The following is an 18,060-nucleotide window of genomic DNA, read 5'->3' on the forward strand; positions in this document are numbered from 1 at the left end:
AGATTTATCCTTAAAATATATATATAAGATATAAATATCTTAATAAAGCTTAGTAATATATTAGAAATAAGGCTTATATCTTAGCTCTAAGTCTTAGAAACTAGTATTAAGGTTATAATTATATTATATAAAGATATATATATATAAAAATAAAATAAATATAATTAACTTATTAAAGAGTATTTTATAATAATATAAAAATAAAAAATATTAAGAAAATAAAAAAAAAAAAATAAACTATAAGAATATTATAATATTTATATTTCTATAAGTATTAATAAACTAAAGTAAAAGAAAGCTATTACTATTATTATTAATAAAAAATATAGTTATTATTATTAAAGACTAATAAAGTATTTTAATTATTTATATTATAAGATAAAGGCAAAATAAAAGTATTATAATTAAAGGGGCATAAGAACTTATTAATATATTATATAATAATTAAGTAAATATAAAAATAATAAAAAAAGCCTTTAGGAATATAATTAGGCTTAAAGAGATCTTAGGGACTAAGATCACTAGAGGGGAGGTAATTATAAGGATATAGGTTAAGGCCGGCTAATTAGCATAACCTTAGGTATAAGTTATATAACTTTCCCCTATAAGAGAAAGTCTATAGCTAAGTCCTCGCGGAGCACTTAGTAAGTTAAAGTCTTATATATAATAGAGACTTATCTTTTCTATCTATGATTTTACCTTAATCTAGCTATTAAGGCCTATTATCTTATAATAATTTATATTTTAAAAACTATGTTTTTTTTAGCTTTTTATATTATATATAAAGCTATTATAATAAAGAGAAATATTAAAAAGGCTTTTAAAAAAGCTAATCTTATTTCTTTTAACTTAAAAATTATAGTTTTAAAGCTTAATATATAGCTATAGACTTTAATACCTATTAAGGAGGGAATTAAGCCTTTAACCTCTTAGGTCTTAAAGACCTTAAGGATTATATTTAAAGTTAAAGCTTAGTTTAAATATCTTAAAAGATAAATTAAAAAGTATTAAAATAGCTTTTTAGAGTTAATCTTTAAAGCCTTAAGGTCTCTTAAGAAAAAAATAAAACTAATTATATATTAAATTACCTTATTAATTATTAAAAATAAAAACTTTTAAAAATAAAAAAAATATACTTATAAAAAAAATTATAATAATAAAAAAATAAAATTAATTTATTAATTAATTAAATATTATTATATAAGTAATAACTAAAATATTAAAAATTAAAATTTAAGATAAATTAATATAATTAAAGATTTAATATTATAATATTTATAATTACTTTAATTATAATATAAAAATATATAAAATATTAATTAAAATATTTAAAAAATATAATAAATAATTTTATTAATTAAATAATTTATAGTATTTTTATAATAATTTTAATTTTATAGTTTATTAAAAAAATAAAATATATAAACTATAAATAGAAATTCTAATATATTTTTCTTTAATAATCTTTTAAAAAAGAGATTATATATACTTTTTTATAATCTTAATAATATAAAAAATAATAAGAGTAAATAATTACTTAATAGTAATAATAATTACGCTAAGGAAGAAAACTTAAAGCTCCCCTTTTTTATTATAACTAATAAAGATAATAATAATAATAATTAAAGGCTATAGCTTTTAACCCTTTTTTATATATAAGAAATTACTTAATAGCTTAAATTAGCTTATTATTTATTCTCCTTAATTTATTATATACCTAGTTATATACTTATAAAGAGATTTATATAAAATTATAAAAAAAAACATTTTAAATTTTTTATAAAATTAAATATATAGAAAAAAGTTTTTTAAATTAAAAGCTATTTTTTATTTATTAGCTAGGTAATATAAGATGAGTTATTTCTTATAATATAATATATTATTATAAATATTTATTTCTTATATAAGTTATATATATATATTAATAATAAAATTTATAAATAATTAAAATAAAATTAAACTTAGAATTAAAAAGTAAATAATTAAGAAAAATTAAAGTCTTTATAAAAAAAAAAAAATAAAAAAATAAAAAAATAAAACTTTAAACTTATTAATAAAAAATTACCTTAAGTATAATAAATAATATAAATAATATATATAGGTAACTAGGTTATAATAATAATTAAAGATTTTTAATATTATACTAGCTATATTAATTATAATATTAATTTTTTTATTTTTTTTAAAATATCTTAAAAATATATAAATTATTAAAAAATAAAATAAAAAATAAAATTATTATAAATAATATTAATATTTATTTTACTTTTAAAATATTAATTATTTTAAAATCTTATTTTTTAAAAACTATTAACTAGCTAATTAAGAAAAATAATATAAGCTACCTATCACGGCTATAACATGGGCTAGGCGGGAAATACTAGTATAATAGTCTGACTAAGCAAAGGGACTACAAGGACTAAACTTTATTCCTCTTAGTCCCAGGACTGAAATATAAGAACTTCGGTCTAGGGTAGGACCAAAGTTAAGAACCATTAGTCCTAAAAGATCGTATAAGTATCTAGAACACGTTTATTAGTACTTTCTTATATAATAGCTACCTTAGCTATTAATATAACTTAGTTATACTTAATACCTTTGAGCATATTACTAGATGTGACTTATACCCCATTGCTTAGACTATGCCTAGCACTTCCTACTAATATAAACCCAGCATGACCGGTTTATCCCTTGGGAAATACATGATTGTCACACTGCCTTATAGTCTCTCAATATAAAAAAAATTCCCTTATAGAAAAAAACTATTAGTAGCTTAACTAATAGTTTTCATAGGTAATAGGGTAAGGATATCGAGATGCTAATTAATGCAGAGGTGGAAAGGCGGCGTATCACATTCGACGAGGGATTTTAACTGTGCGTTGGAGCTCTTGATTTCTGACTGAATGAGTGACTGAAGTTGGTCTGTTTTATCCTTCCTTGAATCGGGCCGTATTCGTCAACTATGACGAAGTGTTCCTCACGATCTGTTTCATCCAAGTTTTGAATCTGCTTGGTCAAACAGCCCGTGTGTCAGAGGGGCCTTGGTGATACGATGCGACACGGCGCATTTCTGGTCCACATTCTTGAGTAGGAAATTCATCCACCCGGCTGCCAAACTTATTAGGAGCCGTTCGGGCAGCAATGGCCTTGCGCCAGAAAACAAGATCATCACCCTTTGCGCGCAGGGAGCCCGGGAAGAAAACAGCCAGTAGCGATGTACCGACGGTGGGATACTTCTCCTCTACTTCCCTCAATACCGACGCAACTCTGTTTGCCCGAATTGTCTCCTTGTGAATGAGGTGGATGCCTAGTGCGCTGGGTCTCCGCGAGGCGCCGGCAGCATGCATATTCTGGATACTTCCAAGCAGGCCTATTCCGAGGAGGTCTTGTGCAGACAAGTCAGTACGTGAGTGAGCAAGGCCAAGGCAGCCGGTTACACGGCAATGGAGAAGACAGAGTCGACCTACACCATGAGTTTCCTCCATCCAGTCCCGAAACAGTGATAAGCAGCATGATCCAAAGGAGCGCCAAGATTGTCGACGCCAGCCTGGTAAAGTTGCTGGGTCGTGCCGTGCGAGTCCCAAGCGCCAATATCTCGAGGTCGAGACCAACGCCCTTGCAGCCAAGAATTACAACGGCATGCCGACTGCCATTTCCCTGCGTGATTGAGACGGTACTGCCACCTTGGGGAGGTTTTGGACATGCCCACTTCTCTTGACACCACTGCGGCATCGAGGCGCCAGTGAGGGCAAGAATGTTTCCTGCGGCGGTAATGAGAAACGCGCTCCAGTCGCCTTCTACAGCCCAGGGGATGATGGCTATCGCAATCTGGATAGCGATGACCACGACCCCAGAGTACCATACTCTATCCAAGACCGGAACGCCGTGCGGGAGAGGTGGATTTTCGTCAACAGTGTACAGAGTCACCCGCAGCGCCTCCCACTCGGGACGGGCGGCTTCGTCAGGCTGTGGTTTAGGCACACGCTCGGTGGCCCCAGGCGGCACATGAGCACGTTCCTGGCGCATCTCCCTGTCCACACGATCATCTTCGTCACGCAGCAGCCGACCCAGAATCCAAGCGGAAGTGCTTCTGCTGTGGCCGCTGGCAGCGCCGATCACGCAGGTGTTGGCCATGTCAGCCTCGGGTATGAGACGGCCATCTTGGCAACCGGTGTTAGCGCTGAAATATGAGACAGGAGAGAGGCCCAAAGGTGGGAGAATTACCTCCAAACGTGTTCAAGAGAGCACGCGTCGCGTAGGCCACCCATCCAAAAGAGAAAGCCACAGGGGTCACTCTGCGGCCTGCGAGCTGTGCCACCGCCCGTTGGACGATCTCGGGGCCTAGAATCAACAAGACAGAAAGAATATCGCTTGGGTTCCTCCACTGGGACAAGAGAAGATGGCTGACATTGCTTGTCGCGTCGCTCTCGGCTTGAATACCCAACAGCCACAATGGGAGCGGTGACATGGTTGGTGAATTTCACGGCGTGGCTTGCAGGATATCTCGTGACGTGCGAGAAAAGCGGAAATGACGGACCTCGGGCCAAGAAAGCGTCGTTAAGTGTTGTTTTTAGATCATGATTCTGAGGCATTTAAGCGCCCCTTGTCTGCCTTGTGGCAGATTCAAGACATGCAATCCATTGCGGCTGGAGGTGAGATTGCGCGTGACAGGCAGTGCTGACGTTGGCGAACCAAGTGGGGCGGCACGGGTCCAACCAATGGACTGGATTGGAAGGATAATTCAGGGCGCTTCGCCTCCAAAGTCCATTGGGCAAAGCTGTCCTGGCTGTACGGATACATACTTACAACAGCTTACTATTAGTACCAAGGCATTCATGTTCAGAAGCTATATTGCTGGCCTCGGAGCAGAAAGCAATGGGCTCTGTCATCTGCCAAGGCCAGTCTGGGTTGTTGTGAAAAAGACTGCATAGATAACTTGGGAGATAATTCGCCCACCATTATCCATGCATGTCTCACCACCTGAACACTGTCTGTGAGGCAGCCTTGAAGCCACCGTTTCGGTCTGCCTGCCATTAAAAACACCCTCTGATGCGCTGTGGATGTGATTTACAATTCCACCCCGCCCCGCCCCGAAGCCCCCTTCCAGACACTGCCCCGCTGGGCTGGTGTGGCGGAGGGGACGTCTGCCTGGGTGGCAGCCTGGCAGCACACGAGATCCAATGATGGGGTCCGTCTTCAGGGCCTCGTGTTGGTGACCCTCCTCAAAAAACACCTCTTGATACATCGCAATTTCAAGTTCGCTGCGCCCCGTTTCCCTCACCTCGACTGTCATGTCTGGCATTTTGTGATTGGCCACACAACTCAGTCAAAGGCTCGGTATTGCCGACCGAAACATCTCGAAACTGAGGCCTCCTCGGGTATTGCGCCGTCTTTGATTGGGCTGCGTCGAATGGCAGGCAACTCAAGGCAGACTAGGCGAACCGCGCTTAAGACCCACGGGCCATTTACTGCCTTAGAGAGGTATCACCGTATAAGACGTGGTTCAACCCAACCTAGGTACCCGCAAATTCACAACCACCTCAACCTCAGACCCAACCTCATCTCAACTTCCTCCCCCAGGTTTTCGTCACAACGATTCCAACTTCCCAATCTGCACACTCCACACGATATTGTCACAATGACCCCCGCGATTTGTTCCGAGCCAGGATGCAGCAACGTGCTTTTCGATTCCGACCAAAGCCGATATCCCGGGTCCCTTTCTCGTCCGGCACCCCAACATGGTAATCGAGCAATTCAGAGGCTCGACATGCGTTCACGGTGCTCAGCTTGCTTCAACGCCAAGTATAACCACCAATACTCAGCGACAAGCTACAAGTGGTCTCACGACACCCGCAAAGGTGGGATTGACATCAGTGTCTATGATGAGGACAACCAGGCCCTGGACAAGGTGAAAATCCCGACCTACAGCGTCCCCATGGTCAACACGATATTGAAACAAGATCTCTTCTTCCAAGACACCCTCAACACAGAGCCCGGCAATCGAGTTGAGGACTGGGAGATGGGCAATGTTTACAGCACATACGGCAACTGTAAGAATCTAATGTGTTTCGAGAACGCTTCAGATCGCCGCATCAACCGGGGGAATCTTCATCTAGCGGGCGATCGCAACCGTGGATCTTCCCTGAACAGCAACTTCTGCAGGAGAGAGCGGTGGATTGCAAATGCCCGCAATATTCCCACCACTTGGTACAACGGGTCTGGCGGAACGACCAAGAACCTGGACAGAACGGGATCCAGGGATGGGACCAACCCCAATAGCACGTATAAGGACAGGGAACTGCTTTACGAAACCGACACCACTATCACCGACAAGATTGTTACACCTGGCATGGATCCAATAGAGCGAATGAACGCGATTTTAAGCCTGCCAAGCGCCGAAATGGGAGAACACATCGAACAGGTCTTGACGGGAAACGGGCTCTTCGGGTTCGGACAATCCTTTCCCATGAATCCGCCATCGACAATCTCCCTCGAAGACCAAATGGATGCATTGGCACTCGGCTCTTCTGCATACAATCCCGGCAACGGTCATGGCTCCTCATCCGATCCCTTTGGCGGATACTCCGATCCCTCTGGTGGATACTCCGATCCCTTTGGCGGATACTCCGATCCCTCTGGTGGATACGCCCGGCGACGGTGATGAGCGGGCCGGCTTTTGACCAGTTTTGGTAGGCCGAAGGCGGTCGGTCTTCTGGCTCATTGCATCCTCCACATCTAGCTATTGGGGTTTATCTGCGATTTCTGAGCGGCTCTATAACCCCCAGTCTAGCTGTCGAGTTCTCGGACCTCTCCACTGATGGGCTTGAACTATCGTGGCTTCAATCAATGGAGGTATGGCTCCAATGCATTATCTATGTCTTCACTGGTGCAACAGGTCAAGGGGTCAATTCTATCACCGTTTACATACCCTCTCGTCATTCATCCTAACTTCAAAGCTGTATTCAAGTAATTTAATATGCCACCGAGGTAGCATGCGATGCTCAGGTGCCAGTTGAGACGATAAGACCACCATCCATCACCAAAGATTGACCAGTGATGTACCTCGCACCCTCACTGCTGAGAAACAAGACGGCGTTCGCCACATCAAAAGCATTCCCCATTCTTCCCATAGGAATTTTCATGTTTGTGAGCTGTTGAAACGACCTCCTCTCTATCTCGCTGCTGCTGTGCTCCCATTGTTCCACCAGCGGCGTAAATATCAGGCCTGGGACAACACAGTTCAACCTGATCCCTTTGCCAGCAAACTCGGCTGCCGTAACCTGTGTGAAATGGATAACTGCAGCTTTGGCGCTGTTGTAGGCGACTTGGGATTTGCCGAGGTAACGCAAGCCGGCGATCGAGGCGTTGTTGATGACGGTGCCTGATCCTTGCTTCTCCATGATGGGTAGGACAAGATGGCAGCTTAGGTAGACGCTTTTTAGGTTGACGTTGATCTGTTTGTCCCACGCCTCCTCAGGGAGCGTGACGGCATTGCCCAAGATGGGATATCCAACATTGTTGATGAGAATGTCGATGCGTCCATGCTTGTCCAAGCACGCCTTGACAACCTTGGCAACATCGTCTGCCGACGTGACATCGGCAATCATGACATCGCACGGACCGGGGAGGCGGGACTGGGTGTTCTTGGCAGCCTCAATGTTGAGGTCACACCCAAAGATCTTGACGTGATTCTGGGAAAGACGGTAGGCAATAGCGGCTCCGTTGCCCCATTGGGTCGAGTGGGAGACAACTGTCTGCCCGATGCCCATGATGAGGGCCACCTTTCCCGAAAGGTCAGGGTATGAAGCGTGAGTATCCATAGTGGTGAGCTTGTGGGTGGGGCAGTGACTAGCAAGAGATACTGGACTTTGGTAGAGAGAAATGGTAGCTTTAGGATCCGAGTCTGCACGTCAGGGGTAACTTATACCCGTGTTTGCTCGGGCGGAGAAATAGAAAGGGGGGCGCGGTTCCGCTCGGTTGCTACAAGAAAAGTTACCCGGCCTGTTCGCCTCCGCTTGGTCTAGGATTCCCCAATGTGGGCTGTGCTACTAGTCATAACTGCCTAGCCGCGGAGTAGGAATGCCGATCACAGTACACGAGTACACGCGGCAGCCAAGAATCTTCTCGAATGCATGAGCTAAAGGGCAGAATGGCAGAACTATTATTATTGTCTACAATGATGACAAGAAGCCATCAACCACAACAGCAAAAGAAATAGTCATTAATACATGACAGAACTGTCTTCTGATTGGAACGCCAGATATTCTGCTGATAAGAAGTCTCTTGGCATCATGCATCCCCTCTTGAATCCTTGACTTGATAGAGAGGCGATGGATTATCTCAAGGGGGTGATGTGGGTGAGGCATGAGGCCACTGTGTCAGCATTGGGATATGATGCTATGATGTGTTGACAGTATGTTCTTTATTATAGTTGAAGCCCGTCTCTTGAGGGATAACTGAGCCAGAAGACCGTGGGTGAGGCATGAAGTCGAGGCACCGCCGCATATTCATTCTCTAGGTATATCGAAAGGAGAGGAGAAGCATTGGAGACAAGTTTTATCTCTCCGACACAGAGAGATTTCTTAAAGTAGCTGATTTTGAAGAGAATGGGACCAAGGAGGTCTGGACCCTACTAAGCGAGGTTATGCTCAGTCCTCTACTGCCTAGCAACCTGAAAGCGGAACTATTTCACCCAACATCCGGCTCACCGAGCCCAACAAAGCTATCTAACCAGACGCCAGACAAGTTCAAGTTCAACAGGTCCACCCACAAGTCAAACTACGGGACAATCACTGAATAAGCCAAACATTTAACTAACCCAAGGACGGCCATCCGGTCTCAGCTTTCCATTGCTGTTAAGCCGGCGGTAATAGAAAGTCAGGCCAAAGCATAGCAAGGCCGACAGAGCCGCAAACCCGGCGTTGACTCCATGGCCAAGGGTGTACAAGGGGCGATCAACAGGACGGTAGATCCAAACGCCAATGATTTGACCAGGGCCTGAGAAAGCAATGTTGATGGCTGTGGCGAGTGACATGGCAGTAGTGTTTGTCATGTTATCTCCGATCCATGCGTTGACGCTGGGCAGACCGCTGAATGCCCCGCAAGTGCCGATGATCAAGAGTATGTATCTGGCAACAAAGTGCTCACCAGGGAGAGCAGCTACACAAAACCGTTAGTCTATCAACAGGCTTCACCATGGACCTGGAACCTACCCAAGATGAGAAATGATACAAAGCATGCGCCAAGAGAGAACCCAACCACGAGGCCGCGGGTGTTGAAGCGATCAGAGAGGACTGAAGCGGCAATCGTGGAGAGAAAGGCGGCTGCGTATGGAGGAACCGTGAACAGCTGGGCGCGCAACCCTTCGAATCCTAGCCCTAGGACAATAGTAGGGGCGAAAAGCGACAGGGAGCCGATTAAACAGCCGATCCCAATATAAGCCGAATAATGGGCATACAGTCTGAGGTCGAGAAGCGTGGCCCTGGCATCAACCCACGTAATCTTTTGCTTGCTGCTGATCTCAGCAAACTGGCTGGAGTAAACGAACCGTCAATGTCAGCACTAACCTGGATCCCACCTCGCCAAGTCTCTTGCTTTGGACGGCCTTTTCTTCCTTGGAAAGCCAGCCACACTGCTCCGGGTAGCTGGGGAGAAAGAAGAAGACACATACGCCCATGATTACTGAAAGGCAGTCAGTTTATTGGCTCAAGTCGGAATTTAAGCACACAAGATTTCTCACCAGAGGGAGCCCCTTCGAGAAGGAAGAGCCATCGCCATGCTTGCAAACCACCAGCACGGTTCATGAACCCCACGCCATATGCAATGCAACTATCCACATGTCTTAGTATGACCTCTTCGACAAACACACGGATGATGAAGCTTACCCGCCAAACGCTCCCGCTAGTGTTGCACTGCAAAGGAATGCAGCAATTCGGAATGCCCGCTCTTCTGGCTTGTACCAGAAACTGAGATAGTATATCATGCCAGGAAAAACACCGGCTTCGGCCGCCCCGAGGAAGAATCGCAACGCGCTGACAGTTGCAAAGTTTTGGGCTCCTCCTATGCCCATGCAGAATGCTCCGAAGGCGAAGATGAGAAAACCAAGCCATCTATACAACTATCAGTACGCCTCGACCTGGGACGAGATGGCAGCTGAACTAACCTTTTGGGGGAAAGAATCTTGAGGGAGAGGTTGCTAGGTGCCTCAAAGAGAGAGTATGCCACAAGGAACAGCATAAGAGCGATGATGTACTGATGGGAGGTCAAGCCCAGAGTCTGCATGATGTCATCCCCTGTGTCCGAGTTGAGGATGCGAGCGTTTCCTATGTCGCTATGAGTAAAGAGGTGCTCTTCTCCTCTCCAATGGCAATGTGTCGGAGCGTACCAATGTTTGATCGATCCAAGTAGCATAGTAGGTAAATGATGGCAGTGATAGGCAGAAGCCTATAGTCGATCTTCCGAACGAGGCTGCGTAAATGACAAAGGTTAGTATGATGCTTCCAACGATGCAGAATCATACCACTAGGAGTTTACGTACGCCTTTTCAACGAGGAGCTCTTCTTCAGATAAGCAATGGAGGGAAGGATCAGGTCGATCTTCAACCATCTCCACGTCGAAGGATCGTTTTGGGGAAGCCATTGCGGTCAATGTTGAGAACAAAACAGAGTGGACAGTGGCTACACAAGAAACACCTGAGACGCTCAAGCTATTCTTCGCTGATCATGAATACGGCCGTGGGTAGCACCTTAAGTAGGAAACTCAAGGACTGGGAGGCGTTGCCCGGAGTCCGAGACCAGACGAAAAATCCGGGGTAAAACTGGGGGTGGAGAACCCCGCGTCGGCAGAGAGCGTCTCCCCAACCTGGCTAACATAGGAAGCACAAGTGTGACTATTGACGACAGAGGTGAGGGGAAACCTGGGATCGAGGCCTCCGCCAAAGTCGGATCCGGTTTACCGAGCTCTTGTGCGTGTGCCAAGACAGAACGCGACTCAGATGGCAACGTGGTGATCAGCGTCAGGAGGCTGCTCCGGAGTTGTCCAACTCTCCCCGGTGCTATCACTTTTAGCTCCCTCCCCCTCGCTCTTTTAGCTCGGGTCTGGGCCTCCTGAGGGGTTGGTCGGATCCGATTTGGGGTGAGATTTGCAAGGGTCATGACTTGATGTGAGTGGGGGGATTGAAAGCCTAGTTAGTTATGCCCTTGCAAGGAGCAGGTGCCGAAGACATCGATGAGTTTACTCAGGTCGTGACATGCAGCTCTTTTGACGTGTCATTATAAGATAATAGGCCTTAATGGCTAGATTAAGGTAAAATCATAGATTAAAGGTAAGTCTCTAATATATATAAGACTTTAATTTACTAAGCCTTTTATAATAGCTTAACTATAGACCTTTTAAGAGGTCTTTATATATATAATATCTAGCTAGGGTTATCCTAACTAGTTGGGAGCTTTAATAACTGCCTTATATCCTTATATATATTAATTACCTAATTTAAAAGTATATTAATAATATATAAAGGGTATCTTAAATCCTTAGCTAATTATACATCTCCTTTTTAAGTATATATAAGAGCTATTATTAACCTTTATAGGCTTTTTCTTTAGGCTTAATACTATAAGGCTAGTAGCAGAGCTTAATATAAGGCACTAAGTATTAATTAGCTACTTTAATTATAGAAGTGCTATTTCTAACCTTTTTAATTACTATATTAAGGTCTTTAGTAGTATATTTTTATATTCAAATTGGCTAGAATAGCTTTAAATTAATACACATATTATTATATAAGTAATTAATTTAATTAAGGTCTTAGTATTAAAGGGAAAAGCGGGGTTGGCTGGTTCCCGGCCATCTGACTTATACTATGAATTCCTGAATAATTACTTCCCAATTTATTATCTGACTCTGCTTCGAAGTTGAGTGGCATGAGGGCTGACAAAAAAGCCCCAGAAATGGCAAAAAAAGGTATAACTGCGTGTAATCGCCGACGACCCCGAACGACATGGATGGAGATATATCTTCGTTGTTCAAGGCTCACCTGGCTTATCGTTGTCGATCTTCCGGACTCGAAGCGGAACAAGTTTTTGACTGAAGAAGAGAAGGAAGTCTTGCGACAGAGGCTCATCTCGGAGCGTGGGGACGCTGAAGCTGGAAAGGTGACTTTCAACGTCATTGCTCATGCTTGCAAACAGTGGCACATTTGGGCAGTGTAAGTGCCATTTAGAGCTTCGTCACGTTACAAACAGCCCTGATAATCTGCATTGATGGCCAGGTGTCTCATCTACATGGGCGGCGCATCCGGCTTATATGCGTTCCTCTTCTTCCTACCCGTCATTCTAATGAATAGCTTGGGCTTCTTCCAGGTTCAAGCATTCTGCCTCACTGCTCCCCCTGCCGCATTTGCAGTGATAGTTAACCAGTTCACCTCTTGGGCTGCCGACAAAACCCGTATGCGAGGCCCTTATGCTTTTTTGGAGTGCATTGTCGCCATAGTCGGCCTCGCAATGACCGGATTTCTTACGAACCCGATTCCTCGATACATCAGAACGTTCCTCGGCATGGGTGGCACCACAGCTTTGATCTCGACGACACTCGCTTGGGCGCAAAACAACGTCTTCAGCGACGCCGACCGCAGTGTCATTACCGTAATTCAGGTTTGCCATGCTGCCCTCGGTGGCATATACTCTGCACTTGTATTTCGACAACAGGTAAGAGAGAAATGATTCCTCAAAGCTCATTAGTGCCGGAGGTAACAGAGGCTAATCTTGCTGTCAGGTTGCTCCTAACTATGTACCTGGTATCATCGGAACCGGCGGTCTGTTTCTTCTGGGTGCCATTACGACACCCGTTACACCTTGGCTTCTTTGGAAACTAAACAAGGAGGCGGATTGTGGGAAGAGAGTCGGACATAACGAGTCCTTTCGATACACATGGTAATTCAGGGCGAAGGAGAAACCTGGATTTTGCTTCCAAGGGATCATCAGACCCTATGAGGCTTAGTACAAGAAGCAATCAAGTAGCAACTTATCAAGTCATTTCTCCTTGCCAGTTTGACGCTTATATTCCCACAAGTTGTCCTGCTCGGAGCGTGACAGAGATTCTGACCTATTTCCCGGGCCGTCCACCTGTCCACCGGGTGAGTGGGCCGTGACATTGAGCTCTGTATTAGATATCCCAGGTAGCGACAAGTCAATTCCTGTATAAGGATATTGGGAAATCAATTCAGTTGCCTCAGTGAAGTTAGCGCCTACCACGGCTGATAGCATGGCATTTTGAAGATCGGCTTCCTTGTTGACACCAAGAGGAGCATGGTAGCCGGCCTCGAACGGAGTTGGGAAACCAAGCATGGAAATAGGCCGGACTTTAGGCCCCCTCAAGTAATTACGTGGTCTTATTTACCTTGCTAGCTATGCACGCATTGTTCACCGTCCGGGATATAGCGGGAAATCACGGCAACCTCAGGGAAAGCAAGGACTTAGATCAACATATGGTTAAGCGACTTATTCTCACGAACATGCTCGGAATAATGTGCCTTCTGGCAAGGTTAAATACAAGGAGCTTGCTAAATAACCTTGACCTGCAATTATATCACTTCCTTCTCAGAGTGGTCTCTATATCACAATCCGCTTGAGTCACAACCTACCATGGCGCCGATGCACCCCGACGATGTTCCTTATCCGTTCACGGTTGACACCGGCCAGCGAATAGAGGCTCCACGTCAGAATACAGGACCTGAAACTGCAACATTGACTTTCCCCAATGTTCGCGGTCGATTCCCGTCTGCGCAGGCTTCACGGCTACGATCGATGACATTGGAGGCATACGCCGACAAGGGCAAGATCCTCGCCGTCCCTTGCTCCTACGACGCTTTATCATCGCGACTTGTCGAGGAAGCTGGTTATCCCATGCTATTCTTGTCTGGATTCACCGTCGCGAGCACCCACGGGCTTCCGGATACAGGCTACATCGCGATGCAAGAAATGTGTGGTAAGATCCAGGAAACAGTCCGCCAGACGTCAGTCCCTATCATGGTGGATGGTGATACTGGGTATGGAGGGCCATTGAATGTCAAACGAACGGTTGAGAGCTTTGCGCTTGCGGGCGCGGCGGGCGTTATGATCGAAGACCAGACATGGCCGAAGCGTACGTGCCCACATCCCAGGGATATTGATGAATACTAATAGGCCATCCATAGGCTGTGGGCATACGAAAGGAAAATCGGTGGTATCCCGCGAAGAAGCCTTCGCACGCATCCAAGCCGCATGTGATGCCAGGGATAACGGTCTTGATATTTTCATCCTCGCCCGTACTGACTCCCTCATATTGGGATGGGATGAAGCCATGTACCGTGCGAAGGAGTTTCAAAGAATTGGCGTTGATGGCATCTTTATTGAGGCTCTTCCCGATCGTGCCGCCATGAAGAAGGCCGTGGACGAAATCAACATGCCGATGATGGCTAACAGTAAGCCTCTAGATCACCCTTTTTGTCCATGACTGACACATTCAAGTCATTGAGGGAGGTTTAACAGAGAATCTCTCAGCTCTGGAGCTAGCAGAGCTTGGATTCAGCGTTGTCGCCTACCCATTCACACTTGTCGCCGCTAAACTGCGAAGTATTAGGGAAACATTGAAGGCTCTTAAGGCAAGCTTGCCTGTAGGGCCTCCGCCCATGATTCTTTCCGCTGAGGAAGTCTGCAGAGGTGTAGGCTTCAACCAGTACTGGGTAAGGAATATGTGCTCTAAATATGGTACTGCGACTAACACTTGAATAGGACCTCGAACAGAAATACGCTTATACAACGAACGGACAGTCGGACAAGAAGAGGAAGGTGAATGGCAGTTAGGGCATCGGGGCTTCAGAGGGGTAGTAATACGGATGGCAAGCTTGAACGGCAATAATAATATTTGTCTCAACCTCTGCAAGCAGAATAGAATGAATGCATCTTCGAGTCTCCCACTGTGCGCCTCCTTTGCCTTTGTTTGGTTGTGTTAAACCTCTGGGTCGGAAATTACGGGAAGATTCCACAGGAAGCTCCAGTCTCCATCATCCAAACCTATCATACCAGTAGACTCATCCGTAGCGACTCCAAAAGGGGCCATGGACATATCCCACGGAACAGACAGCCAGTCCTCTGGATTTTGAAATGCTTGCATCTCGACCATGTCAAGGTCATGGCCCTCATTGGTTACAAGTCTATCCAAGCCCGCCGTCATGCTTTGCTCAGTCCCTTGCTGGAATGTCGTTTTGACAAAGTTGTGCTTGTAACGTTCTACGTGAACTTCCAAGACAGCAGCATACCGGGATGCGAGCTCCAGGTCATCCCAGGTACTCCCCCGAAGCGCCTCGATACCACCCTGCAAGAAGTCCAGGGAGGTCTCGAATTGTGTTTGCTTAACCCCTAGTCCTAGGGCCTTGAGAAGAAAGACAGACGCTGCAATCACGCGCCTAGTGACACGTGTGGGACAGTATCGCAGCTTCTCCTTTTCGGCCAGGCGAACGATGCTTTGAAGAATTTGCCCACAACCGTCGATGACTCTCATGACGAACTGAAGATCGGCTGTAGTAGCAAAGGTCTGAATCCAAGTTGGGCTTTGCCGGTCGATCGATTCCTGGGTCTTGGAGACCGCGTCCGTCAAGCGATCAGCGATGGCTTGCATACCGAGACTGTTGAGAAAGACGTTGTGGTACTGGTACTCGATGGCAAGGAGCTCGTAGGTGTGCTCAGACAGTCCTATTCAATGTCAGTATCCTTTCTAAGTCCATCTGAACGGATCAGCGTACTTTGCTCACACAGATAAGCCTGCCGCCATGCCAGAAGCTGCTGCTGAAAGTCCTCGATGCTGCTGACGTATTTGTAGCTTTGGATGAGCTCCCTTGTCGCACATGTCGAGGAGAATAGAGTATTGGAGATAGACTTGGCCAGCCGTGAAAGCGCTAGCTGGCTGTCAATAAAGCTACGTTTTTGTTCAACATCGAGGTCTGAGCGATTTGACAAAGGTTCAAAAGCCGATGAATTCAGGCTCAAAGGAACAAGCGAGGAAGATCCCAGTCGACTGGAGAACTGCTCGTCCGCAATGAAGATGACCTTCCGAAGCCATGTATAACTGTATATGCGTTTCTGCTGTTCGTCCGGCGAGTTCAACCCAGCAACCGCCAGCTTGGCCTTGGTTGCGTCAAAGATACCGATTTCGTGACCCAAAGTGACAGCACACCCGAGAAGCATCCAGGACATACGATCAATCATTCGTACCGGGGAGATGATATCTCGGAACCAGTTCCCGTGGATGTCCTGGGTCACGTCTGCTTCATTACCTCCCGGCTGGTCACGATCATCGGGCAGCTGGAAGATGAGGTCAGAGTCCCAACCATCGGATTTCGGGGGGAAGTAGACAGCTCTGGGTGCCCATTCGGTCATAAGTATGAGGGCCTGGATCGAACCAAAAGTGCGTGTCTTCGCCTTGGATTTTTTCTCCTGGCCGAAGATGATTCTTGTTACTAGGTGTTGGCAATGCTCCCAGAGGCGATCATGCAAGGCAACACTTCTCGACCAGCTGCTTGTTCCTCGGAGTGGATAGAATCGAGACCCTATCATTAGAATTGTGCAGCAGAGTAATGGTTCTTGGGTGATGAGGGAGTAGTGATTAGCATGGTGACGGTAAAAGTCGTCGAGAATGGGAGACCAAGGAGAGAGATTTTCGAAGAACCTTTCGAGTCAGCTTGCCAACAAACCACCTTTCGATAGCTTCAAACTCACAAGTCGATGTATGAGATGGCCTCACGCGCGGTCAGCCAACCCATACGGACAAAGCGGAACGAATTCCACAGCTTGAGGGAGTCGCTGCTCGGATCCGAGGGCTCCCAAACAGATGACGCTATTGGACAAGCGGGACGTATGCGTGGAGGACGCGACGAACTTGGCCTCTCCCACTCATTCCACCGCTGCGTGTTATCCTGGTTTCTTGACAACTGTTGCAACAAGCTCATGATATCTCCATCGTTGGATATCGGGGCACGAAGAGCGATTTGTTGTGCCACATCGCCCTCTTCTGGCGCGCCATCGGCGATGGGCGCGATCGACTTGAAATCTGGGATTCGATCGCGTTGAAGATGGCCTTGATCAGGACCCTGTTGATGGTCCGGCTGGGTTCCTGTTGTAATTGACGGTGTACGGTTTGCGCCATAGGTCAGAGACAGAGGCTGGCGGAGGGTCTCTGGTAGACCTCCACCATGTTCATCTTCATCTAAGAATCGTCAGCCTAGATGTAATTGGTCATAACCTTCTGGTATCGCAATGGCGACCAGTCAGCACGCACTTATCGGGCAATCTGTTTCGCTCTCGCCAGCGACGGCTTGATCCGATCGTTCTCTAATGGCAGCGTCTGGTGAGGCTGATTCTTGTGTGAAGGAGCATTTTCTTCGCTCGCGCTTACACCTCCTGCAGGCTGTCGTTGGTACATCGGGAGCATCCAATATGCACCTCGTCTTCTTCTTTCTACACGTGTCACACGCCTTAAAGATGCGTGTATAGTCGCGCAAACGGCTGGTTGAGGGGCGTCGAGGGATTATTTCGGGTCTCTTCCGATTGAGGTTGCTTATAGAAGCGGAGCTCATGGTTAAAATTAACTGAAGCTGAGAAATGCGGGAGTGAGTTGAGCATAGAGAATTGCAAGGTGCTTGATTATTTTAGGTGAGGGGGCGACAGGATAAATAGAGTAAGAAGCCTATAGGCTCGCAGTACCCGCAAATTTAAAATTTCGCAAGTACCGCGAAAATAACTAAGTATAATTACTATAACGATTTTAATTACTAACCTAATAGCCTATATTATAATATAATTATCTTTTTTTTTTTAATTATCTTTTTATATTATAACTTAGATATATTTAATAATATATATTAAAAAATATAAATTATTTTAAAGATTATTTTATTTTAAAATAAAATTATAAATTATAAGATATTTTTTTTAAGTTTATTAATATATAAATAATTATAAAAAGCTATATTTTTATTATTAAGGGATTTATTAAAAAGAAAAATAATAAATAACTAAATAATTATAT

At 44.8% G+C, this 18,060-nt stretch overlaps 6 protein-coding genes and 1 pseudogene across 7 annotated transcripts, besides 1 other annotated feature; 3 read left to right on the forward strand and 4 right to left on the reverse strand.

Annotated features, from left to right (window-relative positions):
* Nucleotides 1-3,014: 3,014 nt before the first annotated feature.
* On the reverse strand, nucleotides 3,015-4,468 carry NCS57_00515000 (uncharacterized protein; the record flags this gene model as incomplete). Its single annotated transcript, XM_053055085.1, has 3 exons — nucleotides 3,015-3,385; nucleotides 3,468-4,160; nucleotides 4,225-4,468. The coding sequence occupies 3 exons, from the start codon at nucleotides 4,466-4,468 to the stop codon at nucleotides 3,015-3,017; spliced, it is 1,308 nt and encodes a 435-aa protein (XP_052914040.1).
* Nucleotides 4,469-5,638: 1,170 nt separating this feature from the next.
* Nucleotides 5,639-6,661, forward strand: NCS57_00515100 (uncharacterized protein; the record flags this gene model as incomplete). Its single annotated transcript, XM_053055086.1, has 1 exon — nucleotides 5,639-6,661. One exon carries the CDS (start codon nucleotides 5,639-5,641, stop codon nucleotides 6,659-6,661), a length of 1,023 nt encoding a protein of 340 aa, XP_052914041.1.
* Nucleotides 6,662-7,001: 340 nt separating this feature from the next.
* NCS57_00515200 (uncharacterized protein) lies at nucleotides 7,002-7,820 on the reverse strand (the record flags this gene model as incomplete). The annotated part of the gene is made up of 1 exon (XM_053055087.1): nucleotides 7,002-7,820. One exon carries the CDS (start codon nucleotides 7,818-7,820, stop codon nucleotides 7,002-7,004), a length of 819 nt encoding a protein of 272 aa, XP_052914042.1.
* Nucleotides 7,821-8,818: 998 nt separating this feature from the next.
* On the reverse strand, nucleotides 8,819-10,638 carry NCS57_00515300 (annotated as a pseudogene). The gene is made up of 8 exons: nucleotides 10,538-10,638; nucleotides 10,385-10,467; nucleotides 10,163-10,322; nucleotides 9,885-10,109; nucleotides 9,740-9,828; nucleotides 9,567-9,681; nucleotides 9,213-9,511; nucleotides 8,819-9,159 (listed from the first exon to the last, which is right to left on the reverse strand).
* Nucleotides 8,819-10,638: a sequence feature.
* Nucleotides 10,639-12,002: 1,364 nt separating this feature from the next.
* Nucleotides 12,003-12,933, forward strand: NCS57_00515400 (MFS domain-containing protein; the record flags this gene model as incomplete). Its single annotated transcript, XM_053055088.1, has 3 exons — nucleotides 12,003-12,205; nucleotides 12,269-12,704; nucleotides 12,772-12,933. The coding sequence occupies 3 exons, from the start codon at nucleotides 12,003-12,005 to the stop codon at nucleotides 12,931-12,933; spliced, it is 801 nt and encodes a 266-aa protein (XP_052914043.1).
* A 707-nt stretch (nucleotides 12,934-13,640) lies between these two features.
* NCS57_00515500 (uncharacterized protein) lies at nucleotides 13,641-14,840 on the forward strand (the record flags this gene model as incomplete). Its single annotated transcript, XM_053055089.1, has 4 exons — nucleotides 13,641-14,139; nucleotides 14,192-14,458; nucleotides 14,505-14,719; nucleotides 14,769-14,840. The coding sequence occupies 4 exons, from the start codon at nucleotides 13,641-13,643 to the stop codon at nucleotides 14,838-14,840; spliced, it is 1,053 nt and encodes a 350-aa protein (XP_052914044.1).
* A 145-nt stretch (nucleotides 14,841-14,985) lies between these two features.
* On the reverse strand, nucleotides 14,986-17,629 carry NCS57_00515600 (uncharacterized protein; the record flags this gene model as incomplete). The annotated part of the gene is made up of 4 exons (XM_053055090.1): nucleotides 17,311-17,629; nucleotides 16,752-17,238; nucleotides 15,779-16,701; nucleotides 14,986-15,728 (listed from the first exon to the last, which is right to left on the reverse strand). Exons 1-4 carry the CDS (start codon nucleotides 17,606-17,608, stop codon nucleotides 14,986-14,988), a joined length of 2,451 nt encoding a protein of 816 aa, XP_052914045.1. The 5' UTR covers nucleotides 17,609-17,629.
* Between the last annotated feature and the right edge of the window lie 431 nt (nucleotides 17,630-18,060).

Source organism: Fusarium keratoplasticum, chromosome 4, assembly GCF_025433545.1.
Source record: "Fusarium keratoplasticum isolate Fu6.1 chromosome 4, whole genome shotgun sequence".
In the NCBI taxonomy this organism is placed as follows: domain Eukaryota; kingdom Fungi; phylum Ascomycota; class Sordariomycetes; order Hypocreales; family Nectriaceae; genus Fusarium; species Fusarium keratoplasticum.